Source organism: Poeciliopsis prolifica, unplaced genomic scaffold (assembly GCF_027474105.1).
Source record: "Poeciliopsis prolifica strain line A6 unplaced genomic scaffold, Auburn_PproV2 SCAFFOLD008, whole genome shotgun sequence".
Taxonomy (NCBI): Eukaryota; Metazoa; Chordata; class Actinopteri; order Cyprinodontiformes; family Poeciliidae; genus Poeciliopsis; species Poeciliopsis prolifica.
Genome location: NW_026562383.1, coordinates 3,492,252 through 3,509,160, shown reverse-complemented (window position 1 = coordinate 3,509,160; position 16,909 = coordinate 3,492,252). Strand labels below are relative to the sequence as shown.

Sequence of the window (16,909 nt, the reverse complement as noted above, 5' to 3'; positions counted from 1 at the left end):
CTCTGTGTCTGGATTCATTGTGAAAGGTCTTGTGTTAGTCGTTCATCCAGTTCTCCCTCCCGGCGCGCGCGGTCCCCCGTCAACCAGCTTCCTCCATTAAAATCCTCACATTTTTGCCTCGCAGTTCTCGATTTAAATTGGTTCTGACTGACAAAGAAAGGAGGAGGGGAAGCGAGGTGGGGTGGGGGTAGCAGGACGAATTACCTTTGGAGTCACGCCTATAACACAAACACACACGGCCAACTGTCTCCCAGGCTTTTAGAAAAATAGCTTTTCGCTTTCAGTTCGGAGGAGCCAATCGAGCGTCTCCTCTCCTCTGTCTCTGTCCGACTCCACACTTTCACGCTCCGGGATCAGCCAATGGGAGCCGGAGAACGCGCCGCCCCCCTCGGCCAATCAGCAAGCAGTTGCTATGTTGAAGGCAGAATCGATAAGGATTTTTTTTCTCCCTCCCCCCCCACCTCTCGTTTTTTTTTTTTTTTTTTTTTTTTTTACAGGCTCACGTTAAAGCGGGCTTATAGGCTGAGGGCAGGAGATCCTGTTGCTTGCCAACCGCCGTGTAGGGTGCAGACTAGACCCATTAAACACTGCAGCAGAGCCACGGCTCTTTTGTATCACCACAAATAAAACTTTTTTTCTGCTGGCTGTGTGTAATAGTTGAAGCTGTTCGTGGAAAAAAAAAAAAAGAAGAAAAAAGTTAGGAGTTGCAGGAGTTGAGATTTTGACCGAGTGACCCTCATCCATCAGCTGCAAAAATAAAAAGATCATTTAAATGAAACTACATATGAACGCCTGACGTCAATATCCTAAACTCAACTGTATTTGTACACATTTTCAGCAACACTCCGCATCGAGAAGACGTCCTACAGTCGATGATTGGTGTCGCCAAGTTCTGTAACACATTACATTGCAATACCTTGTGAAAGTATTTACGCCCCATTCAGCTTCACTTTTTAATTAGCAACTGTGCATGCTTTAAAGTATTTTATGTGATGGAGGAATGGCAAGTGAAGCACAACTGTAAAAAGTGGATGGAAAATAAGTCAATGTTTCCAAAATAGTTTGCACAAATAGGTGTGGCATGCATATGTATTCATCCCGTTACCGTAAATAAAACCCAGTCCACCAACTGCCTTCAGATGTCATCTAATAAGTAAATAGAGTCCACTTACTGTTTCATTTTAAATAGGTAAAAGTCAAGCTATAAAAGCCTCAGAACAATAGAGACCAAACTACATCGGGAGTTTTGGTCTCCCAGAACTGCAAGTAGTTGTGCCATACAATAGGAGTATGGCACAACTACAACTAAGACATCGTCATCCACCGTGACATAGCCTGGCCATTGCCTTCCTACCCAATTCCACTAGATTCACATCTCCATTCAGTTATCCGCCTGCGTTTTCTCCCATTGATTTGAATCCCCTTTGGTAGAATTTCAACCGGGCCAATCAGTGAACAGAAGGAGAAGTTGTGAACGATGACGTCAATTTTCTGCGTCATTTTAGAACCACAGTCAGCCTGTTGTTTTAGCAGAGGAAGAAGTGAATGAAGCTGTTCAGATTAGCCACGCTTCCAAATATTGAGTCTATGTTATTCAACTCGGCACTTCTGTCTTCGCAGTGGTTGATGTTTTCAACGCAGGCAATTTCCGTTGAGCTGCACACGGTCGCGCTGACGTCATAGTGATTGGATATAAAACCTCAACAGGGTCCACGTCTTGAGCAAGTAATCGTTTCTCAATAGACTGTCTGTATAATGTGAAGGGTAGAACAAGGGGGTTGGTTTTTACTAATTTGGCCTTAATGGAAAATTAGGAAGAAGAAAGCTGTTGCTGAAAGAAAGGCATAGCAAGTTTGCCACAAGCCAAACATGCGGGTGAAAGTACTTTAGTCAGATGAGTGAAATTTATAGTCTGCATCCAAAATGTGTTGAAAAACTGAACCCACTTTGAAGCATGAGGGTGAAAAATGGTAAATGGGGCTAAATACACAACAACCCTATAGATGAACACGATCGAGAATCTGGCTAGATTCAGAAAACTGATGTTTAAAGACACTGGCCACCCAATCTGACAGAGCTTGAAATATTTCAAATGAAGACACATTGACATTTGTGGTGAGAAAAGATGAAAAGTTCAAAAAAGATGAATTAAATTGATTTAGTACATTGACTGGCATTTTGCCGTATTCTTTGGGTTATGTCAGAGGACAAGGAAATAGGCCATGTCGTTCACCGCCACCGACTTTGATTTCAGTAACAAGCTCACATCTGTCTGAGATGGGAGGTGACACTGAGCCAGCTCAGGGATGGCATAATGCCATCTGTTGTCAAACCATAAAGAGAAACGTCAATCCAGATCGAGCACAAGCCAATCAGATTTGCAGGCGCCAGCTTAAAGGCAGGGTCTGGAGCCCGATCTCCTACTTTTACAAACCACAGAGACCAGGACATCACCACCTACAGCTTACACAATTCCCTCCTAATTTGGTAGCAAATAAATAAATAAGTAAAAAATACACTGTGTCCTTTTTCTCAAGAAGGGACAGCAAGGAGTAAGAGGACGAGGAGAAGGAGGGGTTCTAAGCAATGACTTCAACGGAGCATCTCACCGTCCCTCGAGCTCCGAGGACAATCTCATTGTGGGAATTCAGCTTTTAGATAGATTAAAAAAGACCCAGCGGGCACGCGGCCGGGAAACTAATGTTGCCAGCGCCGGTGCGGGAGAGCAAGTCGCAACTTTCGAAGCGCAAACACCTTGGGCGCTAGCTTGTTGGTGTGTGCCGGTGAAAGAGTCTGTCGAAACAAACATGGGTTCATGGTTTTACATGTCGAGGGCCAGAAGACTGTTCTGACAACATAATATTTACACCAATGCTGGGTTTTGCACAAATTCTCTCCAAGTGGTTTAATCTTCCACCTGTCCAAATTCACTTTCAGCCAGTTTTATCTCATGGACAGTATCCAGTCGTTCCTATAAAACTCACTGTAGATGGTCATCTGTGAAAGCAATAAGTTTTTCCTCTAACCTTTGCATGTAAATCAGCTCTCTGTGACTGTCCTAATGGAAGGTTTTTTACCTTGTGGGTGTGTCTTATGCGGCAGCCATCTTGGGTCCCAGCTAAAGAAGAGTCTTGCCTCAGACCCAACTGTTTTATAGGAATTGCAGTGGTGGGAGTTGGAGTCTGATTGACTGAAACGTAAAGTAGTTCAAAGAACAAAATGACGTGCATTTGCATACAGAAGATATTTAACCTCATATTTTATTATTGATAAATAATTGTTAGAGTAAGGTTACTTTGTTTCCTTTTGCACCTAATGTGGAAGGTTGAGCTGGGTGACCAATTTAAATCGAGAAGGCGGGGTTTGTCCTGTATGCAGGTGGACTGCTGGATGTGGCAGGGAGACTGATGGGAGGGCTGCCATTTTGAGATCTGCTGTTACCTCTGAGAGTTAATAAACCAGCTTCGTTAGCCATAAAGACAAGACTGACTGATGACTTCTCTTTCCCCACCACACCTTGCAGTGCAACAGTCACGTTCTCATTTTCTCCTTTTGTATTTTCCCTTTTTTTTCATGTTTTTTTTCCAACCTAATTTCTCCTGCAGCTAAAAATAATAGTCATAAAAAAGTTTGAGCTGCATGTGGAAACACTGTATTTTAGGAAAATTCAGCACCAATAACACAGGTGGACGTGTTCGGTGAAGAGGAAAACGGTCGACTGTAATGGCCAGTTTTCATTTGCTACTGTGCTAGTTGTACAAGTCGACAACGTATTTGTTTCCGATTTTTGCATTCAGAAAAGAAAAATTACTTTGTGTTGTACCTAACCTTTTTTCAATGAAAGAGGATTCTTACTTCATAGTAATAATTCAAGACAAAATCTGTCAAGAAAAGCTTCTTGGTAACACACTAATGTTGGCTGCTTGGTACCATTTTTACGCCTCCTGCCATGTCATTCACTCAAACATACATAAATTAGAATTGGCACGTCTTCTGTTTCTTTGCTTCGGGGCACTTCAAAGAATATTTTGTGCGCTTTGAAATCCCACAGTCAATATGGAAATACCTGTTGCTGTGGTTTATCAGCCAGGTAGCTCCATTTGTTGGCGGAAAAACCAGCAATCCTTTGAATATAGCACCGATAAAAATATATATTTCCCTCTCTGGTTGAAATAGCCAGCTAAATGGAAAGCAATGTGATGCAAAGCTCAAGCATACCCTGTACTTAAAAAAAAGAGGAAAAAAAGGACCAGTAATTGTGGTAGCTGATTTCCATACGATGACCCTGATGCTGTTTACTTTGTCTCCCGTTGAATGAGAAATTCTGGGAGCGAGACGAGCGATCACCACAACGGAGAGACTTAGTGACCGCTGATAATGTTATTACGCTTCTGACCAGCAAAAAAAAAAAAAGCTCTGCAGTGAAAGAACACACACACACACACTTAATCCATGTCTACACAACTTTAAAACCATTAGGGTGTACAGACATTTTCAATCTGAGGCCACTTTCGAATTCTAGCATCAGTGGTTGAAAGTCTGGGCGTTTGAATGAAACGTCTGTCAACCTCAGGCGGCCGCGCTGTCATGTCAGGCTTGCTGTGAGCATGTATGTAGCGTGTGGCACTGCGCGCTGAATGGAGCCGGCGGTCACGCTTCAATTAACCACTGATGAGGCTCTTGAATTGCAAAGCAGGGCCCGATCATGTCAGGACTGCTAAAAATAAGTTGCACGATTAACACACAAGCATGCACAAATCATGTAAGAAAAAAAAGAAGAAGAAGAAGAAGAAGTAGCTGACCGGGAGATAAGAAATAGATTGGAGTTACATAATATTTTTCTTTGTCACTTTAAAATAAGCCGATTAAGTAATGGTTATCGATTGATTAACAATTCACCGTTTTTGTGCCGCATAAAAGATTTCGACCACAATAAATCGTTTCAAAAGTAAAAACAAAAAACAAATAAAACTTTCAACAGATAAAACAACCAAATCGGTTTCTTTGTTGTTATTTTTCAAATTTGTGAATATTGATGACAAAGTTTCACTGTCATTAGTAGGCATGTTGTTCAATTTTCTCATTTTCATTTTCCACTAGCACGCATAGTTTGCAAACTAATTAATTGCAGAAAGGTATCAGTCAGGACTAGGGTACCAAAAAGCTCCATATCATTTTTCCACTCAGAGCAGCGCAATAAAAACAATTATAAATAAATGGAGAAAATATGGGGATAAAAGGACATTTAAAAATTGCACGTATTAAGATGGCAAAGGTTCAGAAATAATTTATTCTTATCTTATTTTTGACATAAAAAACTGCAAGTTTATCAGGCGTTTGACAAGTTCACTCTGTAACTGAACACACATTAAATTATTACATTTAATGTCTATTTTAAATTCATTTTTTATTATTCTTGCGACTGTTATGACTTTCCTCTTTTCCTTAAAAATATCTCCTTAAACTGTACTGTTTTTTTTAAATAGTAAATAGTGGCGACAGATAGTAGGTAAATGTAATAGACCTAAAATGCTTTTGCAAAGGAAAAACACCCCCCACCCCCTTTCCCGAAATAAGAGACGTCAACATTGCATTTACTCAAGTCTAATCAGGTCAAAGAAAACGTCTGAATTTGTTCAGGATTAGCAGACAAACTTGAAGTAAATCCCATTGATGGGTGTAGTTCACTGGGTGGCCAAACCAACATTTGCGTTTTTCTTGGCCGGCCTTGGTGCCACCAGATCTCCTCCTGTGTGCCAGTGGCTGTCAGGTGACACAATGACAAAAAAAAAAAAAACTGGCAACACAAGTGGAGTGACAGATGTTACAGGACTTGTATTTCAGGTGTGTGACTCCTCATCACCACGAGTGTTACAATCAATTTAGTTTTTTTTGTTGTTTTTTTCTTTTTTCACCTGAGAGATGAGATTTTAGAGTGCAGCAGGCAGCACTGGAGCATGCCGCGTAGCAAGTTTCCAACATGATAATTCAAAGTAATTTGATTAAAAAAAAAAGAAAGACTAACCAAAAAAAACCTTTAGTTGTGTCACAGTAGGGGAGTGTTATGATATCAGTAAGGAGGTGTGGAGCCGGGAGAATAACTCCATCTTAAATTACCATGCTGCTGGGGGCCAGAAAGGCAAGAATAACCTGATAATTTACTTGTTAGGTTCCTGTGGGTTGTTCTCAAGGATTTTCTGTTCTCCAGCAAGCTTTGGAAGGGAAACACTGCCACCTGGCGTTGGATTCCTTTATAATCTTTTTTCCCCAAAGTTTTCCCCATTTTTTCTCAACGAGATTGACAAGTCATCAATGTTTCAGTCCATTTTGATCACGTACTTCAGGGGTGTCCAAAGTGTAGCCCCGTGGCCATTTTGTAGCCCTTGAAATTATTTTTGGCGCTAAACCACAAGGTAAGAATGGTAAAATAAAATGAAAATAAAAGTGTATTTTGCCTTCTTAATCGAATGAATTTTGTGGCTCCTTAGCGGTCTCCAAACTTGCATTGTTTGGAGACCAATGTAAGTTTTCCAGCCTTCAGAACAAAAAGTTAAAACTGGATTCAAAGCTCTTCCACGTTTGCTCTGACTCCTACCTGCCTTTTTTCTTCGTGGGAAACACTGCCACCTGGTGTTGGATTTGTATCGCAACCCAAAACGTACCAGGATCACTAAAACAAAAATAAATAAGAAACATTTAGTCATGCTTATTTCAAGAAGTTGAACAATTTACAGTAGAGGTCAAAGGTTTTGTAGTTTTGTTTTTATTTTTTTTACAATGTTTTTATTTTTAATAAACAGTTAAAATGAGTTGAGGTTGCTATTAAATGTGATCGGAAAACAATATGTTACTAAATCAAACAGTACCATCTCTTCGAGCATAAAATTGTCAATGAGCATAATTTGACTGATTATTAATAATAATAATATAATGACATTATAATTATAATAGTAAAAATAATTATTAATATTATAATAATATAATTATAATGATATAATAATAATAATAATAATAATAATAATAATAATAATAATAATAATAATAATAACAATAATAATTAATAACAATAATAAGTGAGGGCACATTAACAATGTATCAAAATAATACTGTCGCGTTATCAAAAGAGGCATACACACGTTTTTTTAGCACGTTTGCATAAAACACAACAAAAACAAAACAATAAAAACGATTGGTTTTTATTGTTTTGTTTTTATTTATTTGTTTTAATTATTAAACATAAATAGACTGAAGAAACCTAAATGTGCCAACGTATCCGAGGTATTGAAGTTCAGAACAAGTTGCGGTTTCCGTCAGAGTCTCAGTCTCTGTGTCTGCGGGTTTGATTAGTGACGCCTGGAGACCCAGACCGGCGCAGTGGAGCCCGGATGAAGCGGATTGACAGTCTGCAGGGCGGCGGAAGTTCTCCGCATCCCCAGCTGTGAACCGGTGAGTTTCGGGGCAGAGACGGTAAAACGACGTGTCGTCCTTGTGAGTCGCGCTCCTTATTTTCATTCGGCTGATATTGTCTGTCTGTCTGTGCTCGGCTGTCGAAGCGGTGTCCCGTTAGCCAAAACCTGGACTGCTGAATTATGTAAACACTCACTGTTATCTGCTAGCATGCCAGGCTAAAAGCAGAGAGAAGTGTCATTTATTGTGAATAAAAACTGTGCAGCCGCGGGACAGTAAGTCTATCAACAGCCTTGCAGAGGCATTCAGGCCTTTTAACATTTTTAATCTTGTCACGTTGCAAACACTGGCTTATTATATTGGGGCATCACGTTGTTTCGTTAATGCGTAATTGTGGTTTAAGGAAGAAAGGTGGGTGGGAACCTGAAAAATGTGATGCATGTTAAACACTTGCTGCGGTGTCTGAATTGGACCTAGATCTGGACTTTAAGCTGTTTTTTTTTTTAGCACTTGAATGTGCTTCCATACAACCGGTCCACTGTTGCCATGGCGACATAAATCTGGTCAATAGTAGAGGTTGACATGCATTTACCTTCACCTGCTGACCCCTCTGCCCTGCTGACCCCTCTGCCCTGCTGACCCCTCTGCCTCCCTTTCCCTACAGCATGACGCTGCCACCACCAAGGCGATGGTACTTTCATCATGCCGCAACTTTGTGTTGCTCTTTTGCATGAAAAGATAGTAAAGTTAGGAGACAAAATGTTTCGTTTATGATGAAACAAACAAAAATGCAACAGCCTACCTGGTGGCAGAGTGTGGCTCGTCTGTTTCTCCTTTTTTTTTTTTTTTTTTTATTAATTGACCATTTAGTACCTACAAAACAAACATTCCAGACTAACAGATGTATGAATCTACAAAACAATTAGATGAGTGAACAAACAAGCAGCAACAAAAATATGCATAAAAAGAAGAATGGACACATTTAGGACAAAAACAAAACACAGGACATAACCAAGTGGTGTCACACCAAAAATGGACTTGTTTCATAAATATGGGTTCGAATTTAGGATTATAATTACTACTTAATCTTGATAGTTATTTTCTGATATATATTTTTTAATTATTTCATCTTTTTCTCAGTTCTTGTTCTCATTAGTGTAGGCTCACACATCAATTTTGGATAGAAGTGGGAAAAAGAGGGAAGAGAAACAACAACAACAAAATTTAACAGAGTAAATAAGTAAACAAATTACTCGTTTTCAGCGTTGTGTGTTTTCCTTCCTGCTCCCGCTGTGTCACGCAGAGACTCCTCGGACAGGAGGACACCTGTCTCCATGGTAACGCAGCAGCCCCAGCTGCCATGTCCTCCGTCTCCATGTCAACGTCGGCCGCTTGCGGCCAGGACGCCGCCGTCCTGGCCTCTGAGCGCTACGCCAGCCTCATCCTGGCCCAGATGAACAAGATGCGTCTCCGCCGCGACTTCTGCGACGTGGGGCTCAGAGTGGGCGGGCGCGTCTTCAGAGTCCACCGGCTGGTGCTCGCCGCCAGCAGCCCCTACTTCTCCGCCTTGTTCTCCGGCGGGATGCGGGAGGCGGAGAAAGACGAGGTGCAGATCATCGGCGTGGACACGGAAATCTTTGAGATTCTGCTGGAGTTCATGTACACAGGTACGCCTCTTTTTTCTGCGTTTGCTTTTTTCCTTTCCTCCTGCGTTCGAGGTTGGGTTTTGTTTTGTTTTGCAAAGTTATCCGATCTGCGCCTTTCCTTTTGGATTTGTTTGTTTGTTCAGGGGCCATCAGTGTCAGCGTGGAGAACGTTCAGGAGCTGATGGTGGCCGCCGACATGCTGCAGCTGATCGAGGTGGTGTCGATATGCGGCGAGTTCCTCAAGGGCCACATGGACCCCTTCAACTGCGTGGGCATCTTTCAGTTTCTGGAGCAGATCGCCTGTATGGAAATGCTGGAATTTACCGAGAACTACATCCACGTTCACTTCCTGGAGGTATGGGCATCGTCCATCCACATTCTGTCACAGGGTTTCCATAAAACAACATGCCCAAATCTTATTTAGTTTTCCCCAGCAATTACAAACTCTACTTTGATAATCTTGGGGTCAGAATATGTTTACTAAACTTACTAAGCTTAGTAAACATATTCTTGGATGTCTAAAATTTCTTAATTTCTAAAAATAATAATAATAAAAAAATGTAAACACCCACATTTATTTTTTTTATCCGATTATTAAAAACAATGAGAAATTGCACTATTGAAGTGTAGCAGTATATATTATCAGTGTCAATAATAGATCATACGTTCAATAGAATTTTCATGCCTGGCTAAAAGCCAGAGACACTGAACATTTAGAACCGCACGGCATTCTGGTGGATCCTATCACTAGCTAGCTTCTCTCGCTCGCTCGCACACTCACTCACTCACTCTTTGGTTACCTAGCAACAATCTGTTGAGTAGCTGGCGCAGTAACGGTTTCAGGTTTTGCCAGTGATGCCTCGTAACTATTTAAGAATAAACAAACAAGGGCGTTGAGTGAAAAATGGATAGAACAGGAAAGATACCTAAAACAAAAATCGAATCAGTAGTTATCGATATCGATTGATATGAAACCCGTATGCATCCTCCAGCCCTATCAAACATCACTTTTTTTGATACAGTCCAGCAAATATAAAATAAAAAAGTAACACATTTATGGTCATAAATGTTTTTTTTTTTTGTTTGTTCCGGACCGTGCGTGTGTATCGTCCGTGTTCACCGCCTCCTTCAGGTGTGCGTCACGGACGAGTTCAGAGGCCTGTCGAAGGATCAGTTGGTGAGGCTTCTGCGAAGCGAGGAGCTGAGGATCGAGGACGAGTACCAAGTGTTCACGGCGGCCATGGACTGGGTCCTGCACGACGTGGCCAAGAGGAAAAAACACGTGGTCGAGGTGCTGGAAGCCGTGCGCTTCCCTCTGCTCTCCCCTCAGAGACTCTTCAAGTACATAGAAGGTGAGGAAAGTATGTCATTAGCACGTAAGTATGATTTTTGTTTGCAATGTGGCTTCAGTGAAGCTGGAGGGTTTAGTGCTTTCCATAGTTGTTATTATTTTTTTTTATTTATTTATTTTTATTAGTATGGCCCCTATTAATAGATCATTGTAAGAAGTTAGATTTTCTTGAAACACAACCCCCCCAAAAAATCTCTTCCCTCTCCTTTCTGAACAAAGGTATTACCGACTTCAGCCTGCGGGTGGCACTGCAGACCCTGCTGAAGGAATACACTGAGGTCACAAAGTCTCCCAAAGAAAATAAGCTGCACAGTCAGCTCCAACCAGCAAAGACGAGACCCAGAAGGAAAGCCAGGAAGTACCTCTATGCAATAGGTCGAGATCTATAAATGATGCCAAAACCACCAAGCCTGAAATAAGTCGAAACCCAGAAGTGAAACCGTGAATTGTTTCTTCCTGCCAGGCGGCTACACCCGGCTGCAGGGCGGCCGCTGGAGTGACAGCCGTGCGCTGAGCTGTGTGGAGCGCTTTGACACCTTCAACCAGTACTGGACCACTGTGTCGTCTCTGCACCAGGCCCGCAGCGGGCTGGGCGTGGCCGTCATGGAGGGCATGATCTACGTGGTGGGAGGTGAAAAGGCCGCGCTCTGCCTTAAGTCAAAAGTCAACTCCAGATGACGTGCATTTATTTGATTCCTTTTATGGTTTTGTTTCTCCCGACAGGCGAGAAAGACTCGATGATTTTTGACTGCACAGAACGATACGACCCGGTGACAAAGCAGTGGGCCGCCGTGGCGTCTCTGAATTTCCCGCGATGTGGCGTTGGCGTGTGTCCCTGCCACGGGGCGCTGTACGCACTCGGTAAAACGCCACGTTACTGCCGGGAGCACACGACTGCTGCAAGGGTCATTTTAGATGGGATCCGTCAAATTGCTCAAAATTTTATGAGTTGTACAAAACGCTGACAGCAAACGAAGCAAAGGGTACGCTTTATAAAATGGCAACAAAAACCATCCATTTATCTTACTGTATCGTTTTAAATGGCAGACTAAGACGCAGGTCAGTGGATGACTGTGAAGTGAGTAGGATATGGCACAGGGTTTTCAAATTTTCTTGCAGAAAAAAAATATCCATGGCTTGCATTTGATTCAGTTTATTTTAAAACCCCTAAATAAATGGAAATCTTAAATTGGCACAACATTTTTTAATGTACAATTTTCTTTGTACTTCACAATTTTGCTTTAGTTTGTGCTCATCTGGTGCTTTGAATCCCAACATAATACATTAATGTTTGTTGTAAAAGAGACAAAATGTAAAAAAGTGCAAACTTTCGGACGGCACAGTGAATGGATGAGCCTTAACCGATTGTAGTTTTCTGGTCGACCGCCGATCCTCAGAAAGCCTGACCTGCTGATTCCAATTTTGCCGGCCACTGATTGGCTCTCGAGTGAAAGTTGCTAAATATAGCAACAATAGGGTGGTAGCACAGCGAAATAGGACTAACTGCTGCTTTGGAGGCAGATAAGTTCGTTTTCAGAAGTATTGGCCGATTGCTGACCTCCCAACTTGAAGGAATCGGAGCCGATTTATCGATGCACCCCTGATCTCAAGCGGCTGAAGACGCCGTCTGCTTGCAGGTGGTTGGATCGGATCGGAGATCGGGAAAACCATGGAGCGATACGATCCGGAGGAAAACAAGTGGGAGGTCATCGGGAGCATGGCGGTTCCCAGATATTACTTTGGCTGCTGTGAGCTACAGGGTCTGTTTATCATTTTATTTTTTCTCTGCTTTTAGCTGAAATTAGATTTTTTTTTTTCACATCATTTGGAATAAAATGCGAGAAAACTTTTTCATTATTATTATTATTATTCTCAGGGTTAATCTATGTGATTGGTGGGATCAGCGATGAAGGAATGGAGCTGCGCTCAGCTGAGGTTTATGACCCCATCTCGCGTCGTTGGAGCGCCCTGCCGGTGATGAGCCAGCGTCGGGCCTACGTGGGCGTGGCCTGCCTCAACAACTGCATATACGCGGTGGGAGGCTGGAACGAGGCGCTGGGCGCTCTGGAGACGGTGGAGAAATACTGTCCTGAGGAGGTGAGGCGGGATTTTGCACTCGCGGTCTCGTGTCTCCGAGCGCTTTTCTCTGATGTGTCCCCACCCCCTGCAGGAGAAATGGGTGGAGGCGGCCCCGATGTCCACGGCGCGTGCGGGCCTGTCGGTGTCGGCCGTCAACGGGCTGCTGTACGCCGTGGGCGGACGCGCCGCCAGCAGGGACTTCTCGGCGCCCGTGACGATGGACTCCGTGGAGATCTACGACCCGCACCTGGACACGTGGACCGAGGTCGGCAACATGATCACTAGCCGCTGCGACGGCGGGCTGGCCGTTCTCTGACGGCCGCCGCTTTGAACTGTGAACATTGTGGGAGGCGAAGGAAACCGTGGAAACGTTGCACCTTAAAACTCCAAAAGAAAGAGGGTTGATGCTGTTTCTACGTGTCTCCTTTTTAACTACAGCTCTGGGAGGTGCCAAACCGCTCTTCGTAACTTCAGTAAGAGTAAATTGTTTTACTTGAAACAGAGAGTGACATCAAGCGTGTGATACGAACTTTAGACGGGGCTGACGAGGGCAGTCGCCCAGGGCACCGCGGTTTGGGGTTGTTTTCATTATTCCCCTTCAGAGGGGCGCCCCAAAGACTTAGGATGGTTTTGTAATGAATGCACGTTTTACAAGAATTGTACCTTTTGTCAAACTGAAAGGCCCATATGAAGTGCAGAGTTTTAATATTGTTACATTTTTATTAATGTATACAATAGTCAAATATTTCAAGAATTTTGAAGTCATACTACATCTTTTAGTGACTTTTTAAACCATCTGCTGATGCACCTATTAATGTACTGTAATTTGCATGAGTCTAATTATTTTCTTTTTTTGGATAAGGCACCAAAACTAGCGCTATTCCAGGGGCCCTGGTCCTTCTAAATCCGGCCCAGGTGACCAGATGAAGCCGTTTTTCCTTTCATTAGCTTCTTGGAGGTCATTACCATTTTATGGTTTTGTTGTATGCCGACAGTGAAACTTTTGGTTGTTCTTAGTGTCAGACTCATTTATTACTGGAAACTTGATGGAGGATGGTCTCTCTATTTTCACTGGATGATTATTTGTACATAATGCTGCTGGAAATCTATATTATTTATGTTTACTCCTGTCATCTGTGGGCGCCGTTACATTTCAACTCTGATTCTGAAATACCCATTAAAACTTTTCCCACAAACTGTCACCTGACAACTGCAACATCTTAGTGCATTTTATCTGGGTTTTACTGGAAATGAAAGAAGAGGTTCCATTCACATGTAGAGACCTGACATTTTTACAACTGGGCGGAAAGCCTCTACCAACACAACCTTTACAAGTCTTGCCGCATGTCGTTTCAGTTGGAATTATGCCCGGGGTTTGACTAGGACATGAACTGTATTTGTTCTAAACCGTTCTGTTGTTGCTCTGCCTCCATGTTGTAGTTTTCCTGCCAGAAGGTGAAGATTCACGTCACCAATTTTATCCCGCTTCATGTTCCTGCTGAAGAAAGGGTTTTCCCACAGCCTGAGGATGCCACTGTGCTCCATGGTGGACATGGTGCGGTCAAAGTTTTATCTTTGACCGCACATTAGAGCGTGACTTTTTGCTTCAGCTTACCGGTAATAGGTTCCGCACTTGAACGGTGCTCACAGCTGTATTTGTCGGAAAAATAAACCGAAATGAACATGGTCAAAACTGTCAGATGTTTTTTTTTTTGAATAACTTAAACAATAGTACTATGGAAAAGATAATGTTACCGGTCACAAAGAACGTTTGACAGCATGGAATAAAAATGTTATACTTTAGATTTTTTTTAAAATTAAAGTTGCTCACAATTTGGCACTAAAAGTGTCAAATTCTGTTTTAGAAAATTATATAGATTTGTGATTGTTTATTAATTGTTTCTGTGGAATCCCTGCGAAGGCCGTTTCGATACACAGTTAATTGCATGATAAATTAAAATGTCCTTGACCATTTTCATCATGATTTGTGCATTTTTGAAAGGCAGTTTTATTCATAGAGACATTATAATCTGTTTTATCTGGTTTTTATTTCTGTTGTATTTACCATTTTTGATTGTTGCATTTAATTTTGGATATTTAAAATATCTTCTAGTTTCAGTCTTAAGTGTTCTTCACAAAAGTAAAGTTTATTTGAGAGGACAAACTTGCATTATTATGCCATTGTCAATATATAGCCTAAAAATAATCCCAAAGCAACAATATTACTGTGTTTCACAATAATTTCTGAGACAATTTGTCATACAGAAAGTATTTAATTTTATGAGTTCAATTTAAAAAAAAATAACTCCCCTAATTCACTTCTCCGTCTCCTTAAGTTTTCTCTCTACGCAGACTTTCTTGAGTATCAACGTGGCAACAAGCGAGAAGGTGGCGACCAGAGTGAGGATGGTCCTCATGGCTCTGAACCAGGCGGGGTAGCCCGGCAGCAGGGTCAGGTCGTAATGCAGCGACAGGCCCAGTCCCATCATTACCACCAATGCTCCCTCTGTAACATTGTCCCTGCAGAGCAGCGCCAGCCACGCCAGGAGCGACGGCACCACGCTGTTCCCCAGGTTCATCCAGTCCGGCTTGGCAGGGCTGCCGGCGGGGATGGCAAAGCCCCATCGGGCCCCTCCGAGGAACGACACTATGGAGGCTCCATACACCATCTGAGCGTAGGCTACTTCCGGGTAGAAGGACTGGGTGGCAGCCATGAACAGCGGGGCGGAGAGAAATGGGATGAGGCCCGAGAATCCCAGGTAAAGAGCCGGTTTGGGTGCCTGAGCGAGGGCCCTCATGCCTTTTGCCGAAGCGTCTCTTGAGTCCCCGTGACACAGACGAGAGGTCACCCAGCTCGCGGGCCTGATGCTCCGACATCCGCTGCCGGATGAGGGTCCAAAGGGCGTAAACAAAGCGCCAGATGGGGAAGGAACCAGCAGCGGGGTTCCTGTTGTGTAGCTAGGTGGTCTGGGTTTCAGATGGATGCATCTCCACACTGGATGCTAGGTGGCAGGGCACAGAAAAAACATCAACACCACTGCTGTTTCACAAGCTACCGCATGTTGTGATATGTGCCGCTAAGACCAACACGCCACTATTTACAGCACCTTCCAAAAGAAGTCAGACTTCACTTCATTTTCCCTCAGGGCCGCCAGGCTGTACTTGTGCCCCCACCAGGCTAAATGTCATTTGTTTATTTTAAATAGGGTTCTTTTTTATTAAGCTGGGTTTCTATTTGACACATTGAACTGGGCGTGAGGGAGTGTGTCGTCTATCAGCCTGCCGTACTATTATTTCCAAATTATGATGCCAGCTCAGGCGCGCCCAAATTTTTGTAACTTTTAGCATTTTTTTAAATACAAAATCAGGATGGACCTTGAGCACCGGGCTTAGCAGGTTTTGTGGGGGAAAACCTGGACTTGCTGAACTTTTCCCATCAGATCTGCTCGCTTTCAGTGGAACAAGTCTAAACATGCAGAAGGAGATGCCATAGGAAGGTTTATATCAAAATGTATTCATGGAATATTCGCGAGAAACAGTCAGACCACTTTTACTCTTTGTCAAATCTGGCTTTGTTTGAGCTATTCTGTAATAGAAATGTCCCTTCCTGGAAGTGGTAGGGACATATCTCAAAGACCTGTAAGTGCTTCAAAAATAGGATTCTACATAGTATCGATGCTGGAACTGAATACAAATGATCCTCACACTGTTGTGGTTTCCTTCTATTGTTTTCCACTTGATTATTTGGCACCACTGGTCTATCAAATTAAATCCTAATAAAATGCATAGACAAAATATGGACAAGTCCAGTGCTATTTGTAGAAGGCACTGCAAGCAAACATGAGCAAGCTTCATCATCTTACCCCAAATATGATCTTCCTTCCGGATGAAAACAGCAGCATTTTAACCTACAAATGATAAGAAAACGTGTAACAAAAACAGCACAAGCTTTGTGTCTAGATTAGCAAACAGAAATCTGTTGTTTTACTCACCTAGCTTTCAACCGCTGATGCAATAAAACGCTATTCAAGTGCAATAGCTTTCATGATGAAGCATGGGCGTCATAATTACCTTTTTGTGACTCTGTAACTTCGCTGCCTCCTACCGGTTTATCCTGGGCAACTTAACGACTACAAAAATCTACTTAAAGGGGCCAAAGTTAACGTGAACTAGCTAAAGCAGAGGTCATTTTCTCCCCGCCACCCCGTCGGCGCTCGATTAAAAGCCTTTCTTAATTCTGACATCGATTAGTCTGACTCTAGACTGACTCGTTGAGCTGCATTCAAAGCCGCACCTTTCCACTGTCCCCATCATCAGCGCTTCGGTTTTTGAATGCTTCTGGGAACACTAGTATAATTTTTTGCCGATATACTCATGCGTTTGTTCTATTATCTAAGTACGAACGCATTTTTGAAAGTAGCGTCAC

General features: G+C 42.7%; 2 protein-coding genes across 4 annotated transcripts; one reads left to right on the top strand and one right to left on the bottom strand.

Moving 5' to 3' along the window:
- The first annotated feature begins 7,347 nt into the window (after positions 1-7,347).
- Positions 7,348-14,467, top strand: ipp (intracisternal A particle-promoted polypeptide). 2 transcript variants are annotated; one of them, XM_055033295.1, is made up of 10 exons: positions 7,348-7,446; positions 8,711-9,074; positions 9,197-9,408; positions 10,186-10,405; positions 10,624-10,779; positions 10,868-11,035; positions 11,128-11,265; positions 12,042-12,164; positions 12,281-12,501; positions 12,575-14,467. In XM_055033295.1, exons 2-10 carry the CDS (start codon positions 8,768-8,770, stop codon positions 12,797-12,799), a joined length of 1,770 nt encoding a protein of 589 aa, XP_054889270.1. In that variant the 5' UTR covers positions 7,348-7,446; positions 8,711-8,767; the 3' UTR covers positions 12,800-14,467. The 2 variants fall into 2 exon arrangements, with proteins under 2 accessions (XP_054889270.1, XP_054889271.1); XM_055033296.1 differs by having other exon boundaries at positions 7,370-7,488.
- A 45-nt stretch (positions 14,468-14,512) lies between these two features.
- Positions 14,513-16,890, bottom strand: LOC129362008 (transmembrane protein 69-like). Of its 2 annotated transcripts, none has more exons than XM_055033306.1 (3): positions 16,476-16,890; positions 16,347-16,391; positions 14,513-15,485 (listed from the first exon to the last, which is right to left on the bottom strand). In XM_055033306.1, the coding sequence occupies exons 2-3, from the start codon at positions 16,383-16,385 to the stop codon at positions 14,799-14,801; spliced, it is 726 nt and encodes a 241-aa protein (XP_054889281.1). In that variant the 5' UTR covers positions 16,386-16,391; positions 16,476-16,890; the 3' UTR covers positions 14,513-14,798. The 2 variants fall into 2 exon arrangements, with proteins under 2 accessions (XP_054889281.1, XP_054889280.1); XM_055033305.1 differs by having other exon boundaries at positions 16,555-16,890.
- Between the last annotated feature and the right edge of the window lie 19 nt (positions 16,891-16,909).